The sequence below is a fragment of the Aspergillus brunneoviolaceus genome (assembly GCF_003184695.1).
Source record: "Aspergillus brunneoviolaceus CBS 621.78 unplaced genomic scaffold BO95scaffold_52, whole genome shotgun sequence".
Taxonomy (NCBI): domain Eukaryota; kingdom Fungi; phylum Ascomycota; class Eurotiomycetes; order Eurotiales; family Aspergillaceae; genus Aspergillus; species Aspergillus brunneoviolaceus.
In genome coordinates, this window is record NW_020290782.1 from 220,579 (window position 1) to 240,891 (window position 20,313).

General features: G+C 54.8%; 10 protein-coding genes across 10 annotated transcripts; 6 read left to right on the plus strand and 4 right to left on the minus strand.

Moving 5' to 3' along the window:
- The first annotated feature begins 728 nt into the window (after positions 1-728).
- BO95DRAFT_445019 (D-2-hydroxyacid dehydrogenase family protein) lies at positions 729-1,928 on the plus strand. Its single transcript, XM_025587035.1, has one exon. It carries the CDS (start codon positions 819-821, stop codon positions 1,842-1,844), a length of 1,026 nt encoding a protein of 341 aa, XP_025440162.1. The 5' UTR covers positions 729-818; the 3' UTR covers positions 1,845-1,928.
- Positions 1,929-2,087: 159 nt separating this feature from the next.
- On the plus strand, positions 2,088-2,805 carry BO95DRAFT_445020 (uncharacterized protein). Its single transcript, XM_025587036.1, has one exon. It carries the CDS (start codon positions 2,256-2,258, stop codon positions 2,787-2,789), a length of 534 nt encoding a protein of 177 aa, XP_025440163.1. The 5' UTR covers positions 2,088-2,255; the 3' UTR covers positions 2,790-2,805.
- A 679-nt stretch (positions 2,806-3,484) lies between these two features.
- On the minus strand, positions 3,485-4,432 carry BO95DRAFT_445021 (PEX11 domain protein). Its single transcript, XM_025587037.1, has 2 exons — positions 4,165-4,432; positions 3,485-4,050 (listed from the first exon to the last, which is right to left on the minus strand). The coding sequence occupies exons 1-2, from the start codon at positions 4,319-4,321 to the stop codon at positions 3,797-3,799; spliced, it is 411 nt and encodes a 136-aa protein (XP_025440164.1). The 5' UTR covers positions 4,322-4,432; the 3' UTR covers positions 3,485-3,796.
- Positions 4,433-4,683: 251 nt separating this feature from the next.
- Positions 4,684-5,934, minus strand: BO95DRAFT_368071 (F-actin-capping protein subunit alpha; the record flags this gene model as incomplete). Its single annotated transcript, XM_025582809.1, has 7 exons — positions 4,684-5,035; positions 5,094-5,231; positions 5,296-5,348; positions 5,411-5,500; positions 5,558-5,673; positions 5,780-5,798; positions 5,878-5,934. 7 exons carry the CDS (start codon positions 5,932-5,934, stop codon positions 4,684-4,686), a joined length of 825 nt encoding a protein of 274 aa, XP_025440165.1.
- Positions 5,935-6,416: 482 nt separating this feature from the next.
- BO95DRAFT_206247 (Zn(II)2Cys6 transcription factor) lies at positions 6,417-8,844 on the plus strand. The gene has a single exon (XM_025581075.1). The coding sequence runs from the start codon at positions 6,741-6,743 to the stop codon at positions 8,475-8,477; it is 1,737 nt and encodes a 578-aa protein (XP_025440166.1). The 5' UTR covers positions 6,417-6,740; the 3' UTR covers positions 8,478-8,844.
- Positions 8,845-9,210: 366 nt separating this feature from the next.
- Positions 9,211-11,262, plus strand: BO95DRAFT_454931 (uncharacterized protein; the record flags this gene model as incomplete). Its single annotated transcript, XM_025588291.1, has 2 exons — positions 9,211-10,380; positions 10,435-11,262. The coding sequence occupies 2 exons, from the start codon at positions 9,211-9,213 to the stop codon at positions 11,260-11,262; spliced, it is 1,998 nt and encodes a 665-aa protein (XP_025440167.1).
- A 292-nt stretch (positions 11,263-11,554) lies between these two features.
- Positions 11,555-15,072, minus strand: optE (small oligopeptide transporter, OPT family). Its single transcript, XM_025591809.1, has 12 exons — positions 14,455-15,072; positions 14,169-14,402; positions 13,958-14,104; positions 13,703-13,901; positions 13,139-13,653; positions 12,869-13,090; positions 12,764-12,817; positions 12,624-12,705; positions 12,450-12,566; positions 12,175-12,359; positions 12,039-12,089; positions 11,555-11,949 (listed from the first exon to the last, which is right to left on the minus strand). The coding sequence occupies exons 1-12, from the start codon at positions 14,725-14,727 to the stop codon at positions 11,713-11,715; spliced, it is 2,316 nt and encodes a 771-aa protein (XP_025440168.1). The 5' UTR covers positions 14,728-15,072; the 3' UTR covers positions 11,555-11,712.
- A 498-nt stretch (positions 15,073-15,570) lies between these two features.
- BO95DRAFT_445027 (NAD(P)/FAD-dependent oxidoreductase) lies at positions 15,571-17,253 on the plus strand. Its single transcript, XM_025587038.1, has 2 exons — positions 15,571-16,893; positions 16,958-17,253. The coding sequence occupies exons 1-2, from the start codon at positions 15,804-15,806 to the stop codon at positions 17,176-17,178; spliced, it is 1,311 nt and encodes a 436-aa protein (XP_025440169.1). The 5' UTR covers positions 15,571-15,803; the 3' UTR covers positions 17,179-17,253.
- Positions 17,054-18,585, minus strand: BO95DRAFT_418410 (phosphatase PAP2 family protein). The gene is made up of 4 exons (XM_025584456.1): positions 18,361-18,585; positions 18,202-18,295; positions 17,802-18,141; positions 17,054-17,744 (listed from the first exon to the last, which is right to left on the minus strand). Exons 1-4 carry the CDS (start codon positions 18,505-18,507, stop codon positions 17,369-17,371), a joined length of 957 nt encoding a protein of 318 aa, XP_025440170.1. The 5' UTR covers positions 18,508-18,585; the 3' UTR covers positions 17,054-17,368.
- A 216-nt stretch (positions 18,586-18,801) lies between these two features.
- On the plus strand, positions 18,802-19,646 carry med7 (mediator complex subunit MED7; the record flags this gene model as incomplete). The annotated part of the gene is made up of 2 exons (XM_025582813.1): positions 18,802-19,065; positions 19,122-19,646. 2 exons carry the CDS (start codon positions 18,802-18,804, stop codon positions 19,644-19,646), a joined length of 789 nt encoding a protein of 262 aa, XP_025440171.1.
- Between the last annotated feature and the right edge of the window lie 667 nt (positions 19,647-20,313).

The following is a 20,313-nucleotide window of genomic DNA, read 5'->3' on the forward strand; positions in this document are numbered from 1 at the left end:
AAGCAGCACTCAAAGAGGTAAGCGGTGAGATGTATATTATTCTGCCACTGCTGCGGGTCATCCTTCCAACACACGTTTAGTACAGTTTCCAGGTCCAAGAGTCTGTACGACGTTAAGATCTTTTGAAGCAACACTCAAAGCAGGAAGCGGTGAGATCTGACCAAATTGTTCTGCCACCGCCCAGCAGTTAACATTTCTGTGTTCAAAGAGCCGGCTCTTCTTGAAGCACACTCAAATGGCAAGGCGGCAAAATGCCCGATCGCGTGGACAGCGATAGTAAGCCCCCACAGACATGACTATAACCGAGGCTGGTCTCACGAGCATTGATATCCTATGTTTGCAATTTATGTCTGATCACATGAAAAGCTACAATGAGGTATCTTGGCTTATATACTCATATGAACACCGAACAAGATAATTGGATAAGATACTCCACCGTACTGTTTTCATGGATAGCGATATGGAGCTTCTTGCGGCGGTGCGAGTTTACAGCTCAAGCTTGCGATCTCGTAAAGGACCTCTCGCCTTGGTATACCTCATGCATAATTCACCCATCTTAAATCTCGATAACAATTGGTTCCTTCCCAGGCTGTGAAGTAAATTGCTACAAAGTGTATATAGTAGTTCGCGCACTCTACACCAAATGCAAAATGCGGGGAACAAATGACGAGACCGCGGGGTGAGCCGGGTATTTCCTCCCCCGGGTAGAAATGTCCCTCACACCAAACACGATTCTGCATCTCCCTCCATCAACACCAATGCAACCAAGCATTTTATCCCGTCCCTTTTCCGTGAATTTACCTACGCGCTTCATCAACATGGCACCCAAAGTCGCAGTCCTCGACGACTACCAAAACATCAGCCCGCGCCACTTCGAGCACCTCACCTCCCGCGTCGAGTTCAGCTACTTCCCCGACACGCTGAACCCCCGCCTCGCCGACCAGCAGCAGCGACTCATCGAGCGCCTCCGACCGTTCGAAATCATCGTCTCCCAGCGCGAACGCACCCCCTTCTCCAAGGACACGCTCTCCGCGCTCCCGAACCTGAAACTGCTCCTCACGACCGGCACGCGCAACCTCGCGATCGACAGCCAGTACTGCGGCGAGCGGGGGATCCCCGTCGGCGGCACGCAGACCCGGCCCGCGGGGCTGAACTCCACCGTGCAGCACACCTGGGCGCTGATCCTGAACGCGGCGCGCCACGTCGCGCGCGACGATGCGGCGATCAAGCGCGGCGAGTGGCAGGGGTCGCTGGGGATGACGCTGGCGGGGAAGACATTGGGACTGCTGGGGTTGGGGAAATTGGGGGCTCAGGTGGGGAGGATCGCGGTGCAGGGGTTTGGGCTCGAGGTGATTGCGTGGTCGACGAACCTGACGCAGGAGAAGGCGGACGAGCAGGCCAAGGCGATGGGCTTACCGGCGGGGAGCTTTCGGGCGGTGTCCGACAAGCTGGCCTTCTTCCGGGCGGCCGACGTGGTGAGCGTGCATAGCGTGCTGTCGGAGCGTAGTCGGGGCATTGTGGGTCGGGAGGAGCTGGCGGCGATGAAGCAGACGGCGCTGCTGGTCAACACGTCCCGAGGTCCGTTGGTGGACGAGGCGGCGTTGCTGGAGACGCTGAACAGCGGCGCGATCGCGGGCGCCGCGCTGGACGTCTTCGAGCCCGAACCGCTGCCGGCGGACAGTCCCTGGCGCACCACGGCTTGGGGCACCGATGGCCGCAGTGAGGTCCTGCTGACGCCGCACACGGGCTACGCGGATGAGCAGATCCACGGCTGGTACCAGGAGGTCGCGGACAATCTGGAGCGGTGGTTGAATGGCCAGGAAATGACCGTCCGGCTGAACTAGTTTTCCATTCTATCTATCGCAAACAGCCTAAGAGGTTCTTAGACATCTGATGATGACGCCGTCTCCAGCCTGTCTTCAAAAATTACCTAGGTAAATCCAATTCCACCTGCCGCTATTACGTGATGGAGTCATCAACCGACCCATGACCAGACTCGGACGTAAGGCCGTGGAATTGAACCTCGGTCGTTCCCGCGGATTCCCATTCCTTCCCCCCCCCCCTCCCCCAAACATCTTTCCTTTCCCCACTATACCCCGCGCCCATATAATGTAGACCTTTCTGCTCCAAGAGCCGTCACAATGACCTCTCTCAACGAATATTTCCTAATATCCTTTTATAGAATTCCTCAGCTACTACACCCACCTTACTCACCCTCCATTGCCACCTAAAAACCAACCCAAACCAAACCAACAATGTCCTCCACCACCACCACCACCACCACCACAACGAGGGACCAACCCACCGCACCCCCACCCACGCACCCAACCCTGATCCACGTCCACCGCAGCCCCATTCCCTTCGCCAGCGGCGCCTACTCCCTCGTCTCGCTCCCGGCGGGCTCCCTCTTCTGCAAGATCACCGGCACCACCCCGGCCCGGAAAGCGTACACCTCCGTGCAGACGGGGCGCGACGCGCACATCGAGCTCAACTCCGACCTCGTCTACTGCAACCACTCGTGCGCGCCGACGGTGGACTTCGACATGCACCGCATGGAGGTGCGCGTCGTGGCGGACCGCGACCTGCAGGCCGGCGACCCCCTGACCTTCTTCTACCCCCAGTCGGAGTGGGAGATGGACCAGCCGTTCCAGTGCACGTGTGGGGCTGGGGCGCGGTGTCGGGGCGTGATCGATGGGGCGAAGAGGATGGATGCCGCGGTGTTGAGGGAGTATTGGTTGAATCCGCATATTGAGGAGATGGTGAGGGAGAGGGAGGGCAGATCTGTTTAGAGTTGGGCAAGGGGGGGAGGGGGAGGGGTAGAATTAAGAAATTAGAGAAGGAATAGGATGGATGGTTTTTTGGGCGGGGGGTGATAGAGATAGATAGAGTTGGATAGATTGGGGAATAGATATGGTTGATGTTTCGGATGTTATCATCGAGCCTGGAGTAGGAGTAGTCGAAGTAGCCGATTGTCGGCTCGACCATCTGGTAAGTGCAGCTCTCCTCTAGAGAATGGCATGGCGACAACGGATGAAATTCATACCAACTGAAAGCAGTGATCTATTCCAACTCACCCTCTAAATGCAGCAGCATATACATCTACCTAGTACCAAAATGCTATATACACAAACAAAACCTCCATTCCCCTACCCCCTCTCCGCAACCTAAACCACCACCCCTACCTAGAACAACCAAACACCCACCCAACCTAAACACTCCTCCAAATCTCCCGCAACGACACAACCGTACTAACCACCATCCCCACCCCGACCCCCAACGGCCCACCCCCCATCCACCCAAGATAAGTCCCCGGAATCAGCAAATCGCACCCATCAACAACCACCCTCTTGAGCAGCGTAGACGTATCAACTCGACTCGCAGTAGCTCCAGCCCTCCCCTTCGCCTTACCAGCAGCACCAGCACCAACACCACCCCGCTTCCCCCCAGCCTTCTTCACTCCCTTCCCCCCAGACCCAGCACCACCCCCGGAATACCACTCCCAGCCCGTTCCGATGAGTGACAGCGCCAGCGCATAGTACCAGAACTTGAACGCCTCGACAGTCACCGTTTTCGCCCACGAGACGGGGTAGATTTCCGCGGCGTGGAGCTTTTGGGCGTTGTGTTAGTTTATCCATATTCAACTCCGGAGGGGATCATCTCGGAGGGGGGGGGAGCGCGCTGAGGTGAGGCGATGAATAGTGCGTAGGGCATGGGAATCTGGGGTGTCAAGCCTGAGCAGCTCCCGAGACAACAAAGAAAAACCTCACTCCTCCATGACACGAGCTCCAATCAGGGTTCAGAAGGGCGAAGCCCAGCAAGAGAAATACACAACAGGGGGGGTTGAAAGGCAGCTCACCAAGGTCAAATCCTCGAGGAGGAAATACACCCCGAAGCAACTCCACTTGGCGACCTCGAGCCACCACAAGAAGCCCGTAGGCGATGCAGCGGCAGCGTGGCTCTTCTTGCGGGGATTTGGGACGTCTTGCCCCAGGAGCGAGGAGACGCGGTTGAAGCAGTCCAGGAAATTCCAGAAGCGGATGCAACGGCGGACTACAGTATGGTAGCACAGGTTAGTATTTGTTGTGGTTCTTCAATTCGATTCTGGGTTTTGTGAGGAGATAAAGGTTGGGAAGAGGGGCAAGGGGGGGGGGCAAGAAAACTAACTCAATGCTAGTTGGGATTTAGCGGCTGATACTCGTTTGGCCGTGGTGCTGTCCAGAGAGCCGATCTCTAGTGCCACGAGGCATAATGCCTGGATGAGACGGAGGGTCTTTTCGTAGCCTGTGTTGAGGCGGTAAAAGCGCGAGAGGCGGTCGAGCATTAGGGTGGGTGGGCTGGTGGTGCAGGGGTGAAATTATGATTAAGATTATTATTCTAATAAATGATGGGATGGAAGGAAGGAGAGAGTGGGTGGCGAACTTATTTACAGACGTTCATAAAGAAGTGATGAAAGAAAACGGGCAATCGGCACTGTTCGTTCACCCATATCAGATACGCGTTAGCGGATTTAGCTACCACGGCGTCTGCAAGGCTAATCAATGGCGATATCGGGATCGCGCATCCCGCTTATCTACATTCCTCGCATGATCGCATTCCACCGAATATTTACTGGCCCCATTGATGAACTAACAAAACTAGTCACCCGCTACACACAAGAACGCTGGTAATAAGCTCACACTGGAACTACCGTCCCTTTCCGCCAGAGATGTCCTGTCCCAGGCGGTATCCGCCAACCTTCTCCCACTCGACCTTCTGCCGTGTAATGGGCAACTGTCTGCGCAGTCCCTTGAACGAGCCCTCGGCCATTTGTACGAAAGCCCGGTTCAGTTCTTCTTGGTAGTCCCGCTCGGCTCCGGCAATGCGCGAGACGATGGCTCCCGCATCCAAGGACGTCACGGACAGGCTGATCGGCTTGGTCGTGTTGAGCGCCACGTTTCCGTCCTCATAGTAATGCACATCCACCTGGATCTTACCCGAGATCGTGGTCGACTCCGACGAGACGGGAACAGTGTAGATGGAGCGGAAGCGACCGTTCCTGGTATATCCGGTTAGAACGCGGGTGTCGGCGGTCGGGCAGTTCGAATAAATCTCACCAGAAGTTGTTAGGGGAGTAGCGGTTGGCGACGAGGACGATAGCAACGGCGCTATCCTCCTCAATGGGGTAGACTCCATACGAGCAATCCCGGTAGTGTTCGAGGGCGTGAGCGCCGAGAGACTTGAGGAGAGATTTGCTGATTCGCGACGGGTTAACGCTGCACTCCGAACAACAAGATGGAAGATGCAGCTCGAACTCACATCAAGTCGGCGTTCTGCGACTCGAGAACATATGATTGCGCAGCGGAGGCTTCCTACAATGATACCACAAGTTCAGCCGCCAGGCCACCCTACCACGCACGATGCAGTAACCAACCTGGGTGACATGATCCACTTCGAAAGACGTCTGGCTCTCCACATCAAAGTATCGGTTTCCTTCCAGCTTGTTGTATTCGGAGATCAAGACCTGTGAGCACACTGTCAGATCGTACTCCGTTCAGGGGTAGCACCGACGCAACCGCACCTCCTGACTGGCGCCTGGAAGCTTCACGGTCGCCAACTGTGTCTCATTGTAGCGCTCGAAGGCCGGGGCCAGAGAGGGAATAATATCGGGGCCGTCGGAGGTCAGGGACTTGACATCTGTTCTCGTTCAGTTCTGGGCTGGTTGCCGTGGGGAGTGAGATGCGGGGCGACGACGGGGGAAGTGACGAGAGTAGGAACGGGATGCAGCAAGGACTGGGCGTACCTGCGACAACATCTGCAAGCTATTTGAGTTCGACGTTAGCTTGAGCAGGTTCACCATAGCCTTTGGATTGAACTCTCGTGGACTAGGTATTGACCTACCTCTCCAGGCGGGGCACCCTCGATGAAAGAGGATGCGATGTCAACAGTGGAGGCCATGGGGGCTAGGCAATTATTATATGAGGTGTGAAGCTAGGTTGCAGGGAGCTAGTAGATTGAGGGGTGAACAAGAAACGATATGCTCGCCAGCGTGCAGTTGGGATGAATGCAACTGCCTGATGATTAGATCATGGACAGCTCCCCGATGTCAACACGGAGGTCTAGCGCGATAACCGCCGGAGGGTCGCACGTGGCCACTGAGAGCCAGCATTGCGGCTGTCGATACCAACCATCAAACGGCTATGTGTGTCTATCAATATACAATATAAGCAGTGCTCTCTGTCGTCACAGTTCGTGCCAGGTCAATGTGGCTTTCGAATATGTGTCCTTCAAAGTCGACCACAGACAATCATCAAACCCTTGCTAACCTCAGCTTCATTGCACTTTATTCATGCCTGTGGTTTCAGGCAGCGAACGGAACGGGGTAAGGCAACATCCGTGGATCTCCGCTCTTATCGACCCGGCGATGACTCGGACTAGCATTTCGATAAGCCTCGTCTTGTCTTCCCCTCACCTCGCTGATTAAAGGTCAAATATTACCAACAAAAGCTCTTATCCGGTGATTTAGCCAGGCCAATCATTTCGGTTCTACCCGCAGATTCGATTGGCCCGTCGCAGCACAGCTGGTTGCCCCTCCAAAACTTTCCTTGAAGACATCTGCTGTCCCCGGTATTGCCACAGCAAGCGACATCAAAATTGCTTATCCTACTGCCTGGCGAAACTTGCTCGGGTCAATCAGCCGCTTCTTGGCTCTTTGAGACCCTCAGAATCTAACTATCCGGCCATGTAAAAGGATCACCGGTCGGATGCCGCGCAAGAAGGCTGCAGACCGCGTGGGTCCGGTCAAGACCCGAAGTCGTGGCGGCTGTAAGGAATGCCGCGCGAGTCGAGTTCGCTGCGACACGAAGAAGCCCACATGCACTCGATGCTTGGAGAAAGGCTTGGTCTGTACAACTCAACTAGTGCTCAAGTGGGAATCCGAATTTGTGAGCCGTGGCCTTGCCTTTGGCCGAGCCGGCGTCTGGAGTAAGGCCCGCGCTACCGGTGGGCCTTCCCCAAAGCCGTCGCCCGGGGCATCGCCCTCTATCTTCATCGACGATCAGGAGTGGTGCCCTGTCCCGCTTATAGAATCGTGGGGCTTTGTCAATAGCGGGGTCGCGACATTTGATCAGCCGTACGAAGTCGACGTTGGATGCGACGAGTTGAACGCCCTGGTCGTTCGCGACAAGAGCTATCACTACTTTCCACGCTATGTCGGTGAAACCAGCCTCGATTCGCCGCTTTCAGGGAGCAGGCTGGAGTCTGTCCGATTGACTCCCTCGTTGTCGTTGTTTCCTCCCATGTCTGCATCCGAGGACCGATTTCTCTTTGACTACTATCTTCAACAGGTGTGTCCTCGGACCACCGCGAGCTCCAGACTCTCATCGCCCTTTGCGTCGATCATTCTGCCTTTCTGCTTGTCCGCCTCTCCGCTCATGTTTACCGCGATACAAGCCCTTGGGGCCTGCCACTGGTCGCGCTTTGATTCTATGTACAGTATCATCGGGCTTCGGCTTAAAGCACAAGCATTGCGGGGCCTGCGTCACCGGCTTGCAGCGGAAGGTCCCGTAATATGCTCCGAGGACCCTGAGGTGCTAGCCATTATGATGATGTTGTGTCTCTATGAGATCGTCGACAACTGCGATCAACGCTGGACTATTCATCTCAAGGGGGCGAAAGATCTGATTCGTCTACGCAGGCAGAGACAGAACTCTTCCCTGGCGAAATCCCGTGATGCCCTCGACCCTGTGTCTGCCTTTGCGGAGCTGTTTTTTGCTTTCCAGGATGTCATGGGCCGCACCGCGTGCGGGGAGGAAGTGAGTTTTGGGACGGATTATTGGCACGAAAACGAACGGAACATCGATCTTTGGATGGGATGTAGTCCTGAATTGGTTTCTATTCTGTCTTCGATCACTGAAATGAGCCGCACAAGACGAAGTTTGACCACCCATGCAGCCCGGGCATGCTTTTCGCAAAGGGCAGCAGCTTTAGTGCGCAAGCTCGAGAACCTTGTGCAAGAAGTCGAGGATGACGACGACAGCAACCTGGCATCGGCTGCTGAGCTGAAGCGTCTTGCCGCCGTGTTATATCTACATTGCGCCTTATATGGGGCGTCTCCATCCACGCCATTGGTGGTGGGCTACGTTCGGAAGATCTTACAGCTCGTATCGGATCTACTCGACTCGGGCTCGCTGGTGAGCATGACCTGGCCTGTGTTCGTGGCTGCAGTTGAATTGGATCCAGGCCAAGATGAGGTTTGGAGAGACAACCGTGGTGAGGCAGTGGTCCACGGACGACCCTTGGTCTTGCGGGCGTTAGCCGCGATGGCGGAGTCCAGCGTTTCCAATGTTGCCCGGACTCGAGCGGTCATTGTCAAGGTCTGGCAGGCACGAGACAGCGATATGGTCAAAGGCTCGCCTGTAGATGCCTCGGATGACCTTCAAGGTTGCAACGACTGGGAGTGGTATGTGGCACCGATTAGCAATGCGATGAGCTTGGCATGATGTGTGATGGGGGTTGTCCTCCCATACTTGGATATAATCAGCATGATCTTGGAGGAGTTACTTTGTAGGATAGTCTTGGGTTTTTCTTTGATTGACAGGTGTTTTGAGGATGGATAATTTCAGTGTATTAGTAGTTAGAGTGGAATTACCATGATGGGATGGATGTTCAGGGTCCCGACTCCGGGCTGAGGCATTACCTTTAGAGCCGCGCCAATCAGCAGCTACATTGAAGGAGGCGGGGCAGACCGGGAGTGATTCGCCGGATTGGGGCAAGTTGAACGTCAGCGCGCCGATCCGAAACCAGAAACGCGCCCAGCATGCCCAGTGCAGTGCTGTGACCTCGGAGTCTCAATTCACTCACTCATTCACCCAGTCTCCGAGTCCAGTTCCGATCATCGCCTTGTCTCGCCTGCCGCCCGTTAATCTATCTTCCTTATCCCGTACCCCCTTGTACTTCTCATTCGCATATATGAATCTATAATCTTGAAAGCTTTACATCCTCCAACACCATAACCCAAAAGACTCGACAACTCCTCGCCCCTTTCAGCGGCATTACGTCGATCTGCCCGAGTACGAGCGGACCTTGCGGTGATTCTCGAAGAATACCCGCCACCCCAGACCGGACCAGACCAGACCAGACCAAACCAGATCGATTGTCACCATGATTCCTCTCGTCGAATAATTCCAAGCTGCAGCATTTGACACGTGTCTGAAAACTGATCTCATCGCTACTATGTCATCATCGCAAGCCCCCTCGAGCTTGTCGCACAGCCTGGCCATACCTTTTGCGAGTCGGCTGAGCGAACAACTGTCTCAGCGGACCGAAAACACTAAATCAGGCATCGACACCGACCATGCGGTCGACAGGAGCAGGTCGCTAGGACCCCCTCTACGCCCATCGCCGGCCTCACGCTCTCTCTCCGACGCTGCAAAGCCGGTTTCCGCGACCCCCCACCATCCCATCGATTCCCGACCGCCGAGTAAGGATGATTCTTCGCTCTCATCCACCCCGGAGACGCCTCATCGACCATTTATGCACAATTTCCCCTTGAACCTTCCCTCCAAAACACCCGGCTCCAGCTCCAGCTCCTTGTCCGCGTCCAACCGTGCCCCGCTTTCCCCCAAGCTCGATTCCTCCCAAATCTATAGCTCGCCGGGCTCGGTGCTGCCCCGTCGCTCACGAGGCCTCGACTTCTCCCGTGCCTGTACCAACCTTCACCATTCCACACTTGCCGAAGCATCGCCAGACTCTTCGCCTACGGTCGGTGGGCGCGGAGTAAATATCCCACAACGTCGCGGGTCGTTGGGGTCGGCATCTGCTCATCCGTTCTCAACTTCGAACCCCGGCGACCGAACTGCGATCTCGAGCTCCGTCTCGAGCATCAACATGATGGAATCGGACACGAGCAGTAGCGAGGAGGATGACGAGCCTATGATCGGCGATCGGGACGACTTCATGATCACCAACACTCCGCAAGCGAAGAAGTTTGGAGGTGGAGTGAGTCCTTTCGCTGTGGGCAATGTGTCTAGTCCCGGGAGTGAATGGATGGGCGGCTATTCGCAGGCGGCGGCCAGCCTTATGAGCTTTCAGCGTGCTCGTTTCCGGAAAGGACGCAGCCGGCACAGTTCCAGCAGTGGCAGCTCTAAGCAAAGTCCCGGGCCGTTGTCCCCTCCGGTAATGAAAAGCATCGAGAATCCAAACGGCGGTTACTTCGCAGCCCGAGGCAGCGTCTCGTCGCGCCGAGGAAGTCTGAGCTTGGGGACGCGGGACTTGCGTTTGTCGGACGTCAGTGATGAAGGAGAGCATCGCGCTATGCGGGGACAGAGCCCCAATGCGTCAAACTCCGAGGGCGGGCCGCTGGGGGTGATACGTCGTGCTGTGACTCGCCGAGGCAGTCTCCTGGTAGGTGATTCGGCATCTTCCGTGGAGAGACCAGCTACTAATGGTATATTCCAGCCAAAAACCAAGACTTTCGCCCGCATCAGAGCAGCGTTGATGGAAGAAGGCGCTCCGATCGACAGCGAAGCCAAGCGCGAAGCGGAAGTAATCCGACAAGTCCGGGAGAGCGAGCCCGAGGTACCGCCCAAATCACCATTAGGGGCACTTCCATCCCTCGAATCCTTCATGCCATCCACCACCCCACACCTCCCCGAGGACCGGCCTGGCACTGCCGGGGCCACCGCAGCCAGCCCCGACGAGCCCAAGTTCAGTGACCAGGTCCATCGGAACTCGGGCGGGATCAACTTCTGGAACTCGTTCGACGAACGATACCGCACTCCGCCGCCCCCGCCCCGCCAGCACGGGGCTTCCTCGGTCTCCGAAGACGACCTCACCATGGACTTCACCCCCTCCACGACAACCACCCAGAACCACCACCACCACCACCACCACGAATTCGCCAAGCCGCACGAACGGCCCGGGTCGCGCAGCGAAGCCTCCTCGTCGCACCCCACGCAGTCCGGCTTTCTCGGGGAGCAGATCAAGCGCAAACGCCGGCGCGACGACGACTTCGACCCCAATCTGTTCAAACGCCGCGCCGTATCGCCCAGCATGAGCGCCCAGAGTAGCCCGATCATGCCGAACTCGCCTGCCGTGAAGGACACCAGCCCCAACATCTGGGGGGCGCCCCGCTCGAACCTGGGGTCGCTGTTCGCCGACCGGCCAAGCGTCAGCGAGCACGGGGCCCGCCCCACGACCAGCGGCCACTCGGGGAATCCCAAACGCGTGGGCTTGCAGGGGATGAACGAGACGAACGATGGGCTCATGAATATGAGTATCGAGTAGCCGGGGGAGAATGATTTGCATTATGCTGGAGAATGGGGCATGTATCTTCCTTCACTTAGCGGGGTTTTTTTTGATCGTTTTCTCGGTTTTCCTTCAAGGGGTGTTCGTGGACGGCGTTGACGGATCTTTTGTAGGCTGGCACATGCGGGCGCGTCGCTTTCGGTCCCTAGTATATAAGTCTATCCGCCGCAAATATGTACCCGGCCTAGGAATAATCTCACTACCTTAATCAATACTGGGTACTCTAGCCCCACCAACCCTACCTGTCCCAACGTCAACACCACTACTGTCAGATTATATGAATGATCGATTCTGGCAGATTAATCTCATACCTATATCCTTCAAAGTATTACCCAAAGACCAAACCCAAAATAACCTCTCCCTATTCAAAACATCTTAATTATAAACAACCCAAACCCAGCCCCCCGGACAGCAGATATAGGATATATATCAGCCCCAAACCCTCGGCCCAAACGTCGTCTCGTTCCCGCGCAGCTCCAACCACGGCGTCCCCTTCCCGTCGACCGTCCCGCCACTAACGGTATTACCCCACCAGCTGAACGTGACCCCCGGTAGGGTTAGGGCGAAGAAGATGACGATGGCGGCGACGGCGACGCCCGAGTCCAGCGCCGCCGAGAGCACGTAGTTGTATTTGGCCCACCAGTGGGGGCGACGGGTTTTGATGAGCTGGCCATCCATGAGCTTTGTGAGTGGGTGTTGCGTTGGGGCCCAGGTGGTGGGTGGCCTGGGGGTATGGTGATTGGGAAGGCACATACCTTGTTGAAGATGAAACTCACCACGAAGGCGATGGAGTAGTTTATCCCGGTCTGCGACCCAATTAGTATTGTGTTGTTTCGTGGTTGGGGCGGGGGTGATTCTGATGGTGATAAGGGAATGAGGGGGGGCGCGTACAGCAGGAGGCAAATTCCCCGTCCCTGCAAAGAAGATCGGCCAGTGGATGGCTTCCAAGAGTTTCGAGTTGGGGTACTTCTTGCGCGCGAAGAAGGTCAGGATCGGGAGGAGGGCGCCCAGCCAGAAGAAGTGCAGGAGGCCCGAGTACATGGCTCCGATGTTGTAGAGGCGCGCGGGGCCGATGGCTTTTTGTTTTACAGTGGTTTGTTAGTATGGGCCGTTCTTTGGGAAGCAGAGAAGGGGGTCAATGGTTGGGTTGTCGGGTTCGAGCTTACCTCCCCAGAAGACGGCGCTGTTGTAGTTGACTCGGCCCTGGGGGCAGGTGAAGTTGTCCGGTTGGTCTTCGGAGCAGACGTCTTTGACGTGGCCTAGCATCCAGAGGAGGACGCCGTCTGTTCTTGGGTTAGTCCACGAGAGGTGAGGATGGGTTGCGGGGGGTGGATGCGTACTTTGGGTTAGAGTGCCGAGGATGCAGGCGATGAGCTGCGCGACGAAGAGGGTCCGGCGGGGGATTTTCATGTATAGCCCCAGCTATACGAGATGTCTCTTAGATGATTTCCAGAAGAAGAGGCGGGTGCGTGCGACGTACCTTCATGTCTGCTGCGTAGTACATTGCTTGGCTCAAGCCGGTGTAGGCGTAGAACTGGTATCTATTAGCATAATATAGTGGTATTTGGTAGAGTGTTGTACGCACCTTGAAAATCAACAGCACGAGGGGCTTCCCCTGAAGAAGGTATCCGCAAATAATCTCACCCAACCCCGTCAAGTTGTTACTGTTCAAATTGGCAATCGCATACACCGTCCCGACGGGAATCACGTAGATCACTGCCAGAGCCAGCGTGATGAAGAGACCCCAGAAGGGGAGTCCCGTGTGCCAAACGTACTGGGTCATGATGGAGAGACCCACGATGACAACCTGGACACGTTAGACAACCGTCACGCATAGTGATAGTACAATACGCACAGTGAGCACCGCATACCACCACCAGGGCACATCGGGATACCGGGACAGCAGTCTCGCGTGGATGTCTTTCTTGCTCTGGCCTTTGAACGTGCTAATGATGTCTTTTGTATGGTATAGCAGGACGTGCGTGATCAGGCAGCTCAGGACAGCGAAGCCCACTCCGTAGCTGAGAGAGAAGGTGACGGGCAGGAAGATAGGGCTGTACGCTTTGTACTTCTCCTCGTCGAACGTGCCGGCTTCGTCCAGGATACGGCTTGAGTTGTAGAGGTTGCCAGTGTTGTCGTACGCGTCAGAGCTCGTCAGAGGCAGGTAGGCGGTATACCAGGTGTTGTTGTAGTAGAGAATGGGCGCTACCACGGCGAATAGACAGAACCACCCCGCAAATACGTTGGCCTGGGCCCAGAATGGGATGGTCAGCGGCGATGTGTTGTATGCAATCTGGCTCCAGTCGAACGTGGTGGGTAGATAGCCCAGACCAGTCGTCATTCCAAATAGGTTGTTCAATACTTTGTTGTCTGTACCGATGTTAGTGAGTCTTTATGATTATGGGGAGGGTTGGCGTACTAGGAGCCGCCCAGCAAACGAAAGCGAAAGTACTCAGGCCCGTGAAGATATACCCAGGGAACCAATACCAGCAGAAGCTCCCGATGCAGACATACAGAAAGAACCTGTATCGAGAGATCTTCCAGCCGTTGGCGATAGGATTAGCCCCACTGTGCAGTGTTTGGAAAAGTGCAACATTGGCAAGTGTTGAAGGCCAGATCTGATGATAGTATTAGCCAGGTCTGTTAGTTACTCGGATCACTCAGCAGTACATACCATCTGCGGTGGCTCAACGATATAGCGGTAGGTCAGGCCAGCAAGGCCCAGCCCGAACAATTGCATGGTCAATGAGAGTAAGATCTGGTAGCCGACTGGAGTCGACATGTTGAGGTACACTTTCTGTGCTTGAATGATCGCACTGGCCTGGTTGAAGTGCTATCGTCAGTAACCCCAAAGCACAGACCGCCTAAAGCCAAAGACTTCATACCCATGATTGATTGAAACTGAGATTCGACATTATCGTGATCACCGCATGTTCTTTGATGTTGAAATGATGGTCCGGGTTGATATCCAGTTCCCATCGCCCAATTTTGTACTTCATGATGGGTAGAGCCTTCGCGAAGGCACAACCCACAGGATAACTGATTAGCTGCGCCACGAGCGAGGTGATGGTCACGCTCGGATATCGCATGGAGAAGAACTGGTTCACACCCGTGCCGATCTTGGATGGCAGTCAGTATGCAGGCTAGATCTCGGCGAGGGGCAGGACCTACCAGAGTGAAAACAATGCCAAGGAACCACATTCGAAACGTGTTGACGGGCAGTGTGGGGTCGTCGGTGTTTGGCACGTTAGCCCGTACTTCCAGATATGGGGAGTTGTCAGAGTCAATGGTGTACTCAACGGTACTACTCTCCCCGATGGCGATCTCCAAGGCATCGGCGCTATTCAAGGGCTTCTTGGAGATGCCGTTGCCAGAGGGGACTGGCTCCGCAGCATAGTTCTCGACATCTGCGCCATGCAGTGTCTCTGACTGAATCTGTATCATGAGAGTACGTATGCCAGGCGAAGTGGAAAATGTTTATCGCCTGGAAGAGCAGGTGAGGGCAGAAAACGTACGAAGATTATTCTCCGGAGGATACTGAATCATCTGGCATTCCCATGCCGGCTTTTGTAGCCAGCGGCGACAGACATCGCGCCTTGAGCGACTGACCGGTAGAATTCCATACTGAAGGAATAGATAAGCCATTAAACCATGCACTAAACGATGCAACCAGACGGTAGGGAAATCAGTAGATTAGAGGCTTGTCCTGATAGAAGAAGCGGCTGAGGCCGATCTCAACGGGATGGACTACCATAATGCGGAGTCGAAAACGGGGTAAGCAAATTGAGAGGCGCCATTGGACCTGGAAGTAATCCTCGAGCCACGCGACAAGATTTGAAAAGTAGGTAAGGTCCAAGCGGGCCAATGACAGCGAGCGGCACTGATAAATCCCGAGTATATCTTGTAGGATGCAATGGTCTTTACACATATCAACGCCTGTGGCGACCAAGCTCGTATGATAGCAAATGTTGGTCTAGCCCCGGGAAGCCATTTTACCTCATGCACTTGACAATTGACACCATCGCCCCAGACAAGAAAAAGCCTTTGTTTTGGTCGCAGTGATGCTCTGTCATACTAAGGGCAAGCCTAAGCCCTTCTCGCTGGGCCGAGGTCGGCGATTAGGAGCGGCCCCGCCCATCGGAGCTGCAGCCGGACAGAATCCAGGGAAGGAAGCTTTTATCGTATCGTATCGCTGCACAGTCCAATGCGGGGAACCTTAGGTAAATTATGCTGTGTTGGAGACTTGGAGGCATGTCCGCTCTTATCGATAAGCATCGCGTGGACCTTCCTGGCTATCGATCACCCAGAAAATGGCAACATCTCATGATCCCAGCGACTTGGCGTCTTGTGTCCTTATAAGAGTCAGTCTGACAGTAGACGAGCCTGGCCTTATCATTTCCATCTTCACTTGAGAGGGCGAGAACGCAGGAGGCAGATTTTCTTCTCCGTACAGACCTCGCCACATTCACCTTCTGATCCCGTCACATACTGCATCCGAGGCCATCACACCGCACGCCACGATGGTCACGAAAGACTCCTCCATCTTGATTGTTGGAGCAGGCACCTGGGGCTGTTCCACCGCCCTTCATCTCGCTCGCAGAGGGTACAAGAATGTCACAGTCCTAGACCCCTACCCCGTCCCGTCTGCCATCTCGGCTGGAAACGATGTCAATAAGGTCATATCTTCCGGACAATATAGCAATAGGAAGGATGAAATTGAGGTGAACGAGATGCTCGGCGAGCAAGCCTTCCAAGGGTGGCTGAACGACCCCCTCTTCAAGCCATACTACCACGACACGGGCCTGCTGATGTCGGCTTGCACGCCAGCTGGACTGAGCCGCCTGGGTGTCAAGGTCAGGCCCGAGGCAGATCCGAACCTCGTCGAAATGACTCAACCAGAGCAGTTCCAGAGCCTCGCACCCGAGGTGCTCAAGGGCGGTTTCCCAGGTTGGAAGGGATTTTTCCTCCGTTCTGGCGCCGGCTGGTCCCATGCCCGCAATGCCCTCGTGGCTGCTGCGAGAGAAGCCCAGAGACTGGGTGTGAGATTCGTGACTGGAAACCCGGCCGGCAAGGTGATCACGCTGATCTTCGAGAACAACGACGTCAAGGGCGCCGTCACGGCCGACGGCAAGATCTGGCGGGCGGACCAAACGATCCTCTGCGCGGGTGCAAACGCAGGGCAATTCCTGGACTTTAAGGATCAACTGCGTCCGACCGCTTGGACGCTTGTTCATATCGCGCTGACGCCTGAGGAGCGTCCGCTCTACAAGAACATGCCCGTTATCTTCAACATCGAGAAAGGATTCTTCTTCGAGCCGGATGAGGAGAAGGGAGAGATCAAGATCTGCGACGAGCATCCTGGCTACACCAACATGATCCAATCCCCGGAGGGCAAGTTGCAGAGCCTGCCCTTTGAGATGACACAAGTGCCTCTGGAGTCCGAAAAGCGAGTACGGGCGCTTCTTGCGGAAACGGTGCCTCAACTTGCAAATCGCCCGTTCAGCTTTGCGCGCATCTGCTGGTGTGCCGATACTGCCAATCGCGAGTTTATCATTGATCGTCACCCACAACACAAGTCGCTCATTCTGGGTTGCGGCGCTTCAGGCAGAGGTAGGTTCTCTGAATTACAAATCCCGGGAAGGCGTGCAAGTGCTGACTATCATCATGACAATAGGTTACAAATATCTGCCATCCATTGGAAGCTTGATCGTCGACGCTATGGAAGATAAGGTCCCGGCGAAGGTCCACGAGCTGATTCGGTGGAGTCCAGAGATTGCCTCTAACAGAGATTGGAATGACACGCTGGGCAGATTTGGGGGTCCCAACAAAGTCATGAATTTCCATGATGTGAAAGAATGGACGAATGTGAGATATAGGGATATATCCAAGTTATAGTGCGGGCAAGGAGAGAAGAGACAATTCCAAAATGTATAATACCAGGAATAGGATTTATCCAAACATGCAAGATACAAATCACTGGTAGACAGGATCAGAGTAGCAAAAAGCAAACAATCACCATGTACCGCCCCCACATAGCTCTAGGGTATCACAGAATACAACGAAAAAATAAGTAGAAAGAGTATGTCTACCGACCACGAGGCGACGTCGCCTCGGCAAGTGCATAGGACTCCTCCCGAGCCTCCCATTGGCGCGAGGCTGATCCTATCTGCTGCTCTTCATCATCCGCAATTTTGGAAAAGCCGTCAGAGCCTGAGATCTCTTCCCTTCCGTAAGGCTCGTCGCATGTGACTGAGCGCAGGGGTGGGAAATAGCGGCGGTACGAGAATTGGCCCACAAAGAAGCCAAGGATTGAGCCGCACGTAACATCGTAGACGTCATGACGGTAGTCGTCCAAGCGGGAGATTGCGATCATAAGCGCGCACAATAGCGGTACGAATGCCACCAGACAACGGCATAGGTCGGTCCGGGGTCGGAAAATGCGCATCTGGCCGCACAGGAACCTATGATCCGACAGTGGTAAGCAGCCTTTCGTTATATAATGGAAAGTAGAAGCTTACAGTGTCAAATAGCCCAATCCAGCAAATGAGAAGCTGCTGTGTCCGCTGGGGAAACTCCTCCACCCTTCTTGAAGGATGTGTTCACTTGACTGCGTGCACACAGTCCATGCGACCAACGACTCAGCCGGGGTTCCTTTCTTGGGAAGGCAGCGCGAAATCAAATCCGGCCGCGGTCGACCAACAGAGTTCTTGATTATATCGGTGATGAGTGATGTCAACATGACAGCGATCAAGAAGCCCAGCAGGGTGACTTGAACTTTGTGAGGGGAGGATCGAAACGTCGCAGCCCAAACGAGGAGGATCAGGAAAGGAATGACACCGGCGTATATAATGGACCAGACTGGAGGCCAGTAGTGAGCACACGAGCATATCTATCATTTAGGAGTATGGGAGACCTTACCGACTGGAACTCTCTCGACGACAGCGAAGGGATATTGGATTGCCTTGTTGTCCAAGGAGAACATGCGGTGGAAGGGGGTAACAAATAGTTGTATCTAGATATGCGCAAGAAAGTTAGCCTTCACAGCAAGATAGTCACCGGGGCGAAGCGTGTGCCTACCAATATCCAAAAACCGACAATACACGCCAGCGCGATAGTGTCCAGCACGGGGTACGATCGCTGATAAAGACGAGACATCGTGCCGGTTATTTCGCTCTGGTGAGTAAGGGGGGATGCTGTACCAGCAGCAAAGCCATTGCGAGGCATATTTCAAGCACTCCGTCAGGTAGGAAAAAGGCCTTGCAAGGCCGGCAAATCGTCAGCGCCGAAGAGGGTGGGTGTTGATGAACAGAAATCAATCCAAGAGGAAGATCAGCGAAGCGGAGATGGAAAGTGGCCGCGCTGGCCGGCGTCTGAGCACGGACCAACTCCGCCCAGTCTCCGCATTCCCGCCGCCTCAATCCAACTTGACTCTTCCGCTTCATCTGAGTCCAGACGCAAGCCGCCGAATCAACCGGTCCTCTGGCAACTGCCCCTGCAATCGGATATTTCACATAAAGAATGGCCGAAGCAGGGCAACCACGAACTCTTACGACGGCCTTCGCTCCGCCCCCGCCATTATGGAAACACTTCACCCCCGATAACATCAAGCGATTCGAACGAATCAAGAAAGAAGCTTCCAAAGGCGAGGATGGCAAGCCGCGGAAGAAGAAATGGACGCCAGCTGAGCTCCGCGAACTGGACCTTCCACCTGAGCTACGATGTCTCGTACCACCAGCAATCCCGACGTCCGGACATTATAGCGTTTTCGGGGAGCTTCAAAGCGTCAGTCCTCGTACCTCCCCGCATATCATAGGCCCGCTACTCATATTCTCGTCTAGTTGTCCACCGCTTTACCATCGCTCCAAGAACAAGGAATCACACAGCTCTATCCCTCGACCCCGCCTGCCGAGACCGATGAACAAGAACCATCCCAACCGACACGGCCATTGAACCACGCATACTATCTACTCAAAATCAGCAAGTCCCTCCTATTGAACTTCCTAGAATTCGTCGGCATCCTCTCGGTCGCTCCGGAACAGTTCGAGGCCAAGGTGGAAGACCTGCGCAATCTGTTCATCAACGCCCACCACCTCCTGAACCTCTACCGGCCGCACCAGGCTCGCGAGTCGCTGATTATGATGATGGAAGAACAATTGAACCGAACGAAGCAGGAGGTTGAAGAAATGGACAAGCTCAAGGCAGAAATCACGGGAGTTCTGGAGCGGCTCGAGGCTGACGGCCAAGCTGCGCAAGCGTCAGCGCAGGCCGACAAGGATAGCAAACAAAGTCTGGCCACGGACGAGCAAGCTGTTGAGGATGCAAAACTGGTCTGGGATCTGTTGGACGAGAAGATCAATAGTTGAGCTTTTTCTACAAGATCGCTTTTTTTTCCCGGCATCCTACGTCCCGCAGCTTAGTGCTGCCGAGTCTAGCTGCTCAGCTGTACTACAAAAGCGCGATTCAGTCCCAGATCAGCTCCAATAGGGGGAGAAACTGGGCAAAATCGATCATGACTCATGACTATTGGTAAAGTCATCGAGTCTACACCGAGATCTTCAGGTCGTGCCGGCCGACCGCAACATGGCACCTCGCGCTGCGCTGCGCGGAGCCATCCGCATTCATTCCGGGCCGTCATTGTTCCTTGTGCGATCACGTGTCGCACTAATCCCGCGCCTTTAAATTTCTCTACTCATTTTTCCTCCCGCCGTGATCTTTCATGATACCTCCTTGGTCAAGGCGTTATGATGGCCTACCTCAGCAATGCAATTCAATGAACTCTTTCAGCATCGCATCTCGATTTTGTCTACTGTACTAATGGTAAGCTCCACCAGAACACCCTCCCACATCCTCAATCCTACTATGATGATTTGCGTTTATTTATGTTTCAACCCCATCTGAGAGTACTTTTGTACTTTTTGATTACAATTACGCATCCTTCATTCGCATTCTTCTGAAACCAAGCTCTCAAAGCTTGTCTTGCCTGCATATCAGCCATTACTGTCATTCAAGTGATTTTGAACTGCATTGCTG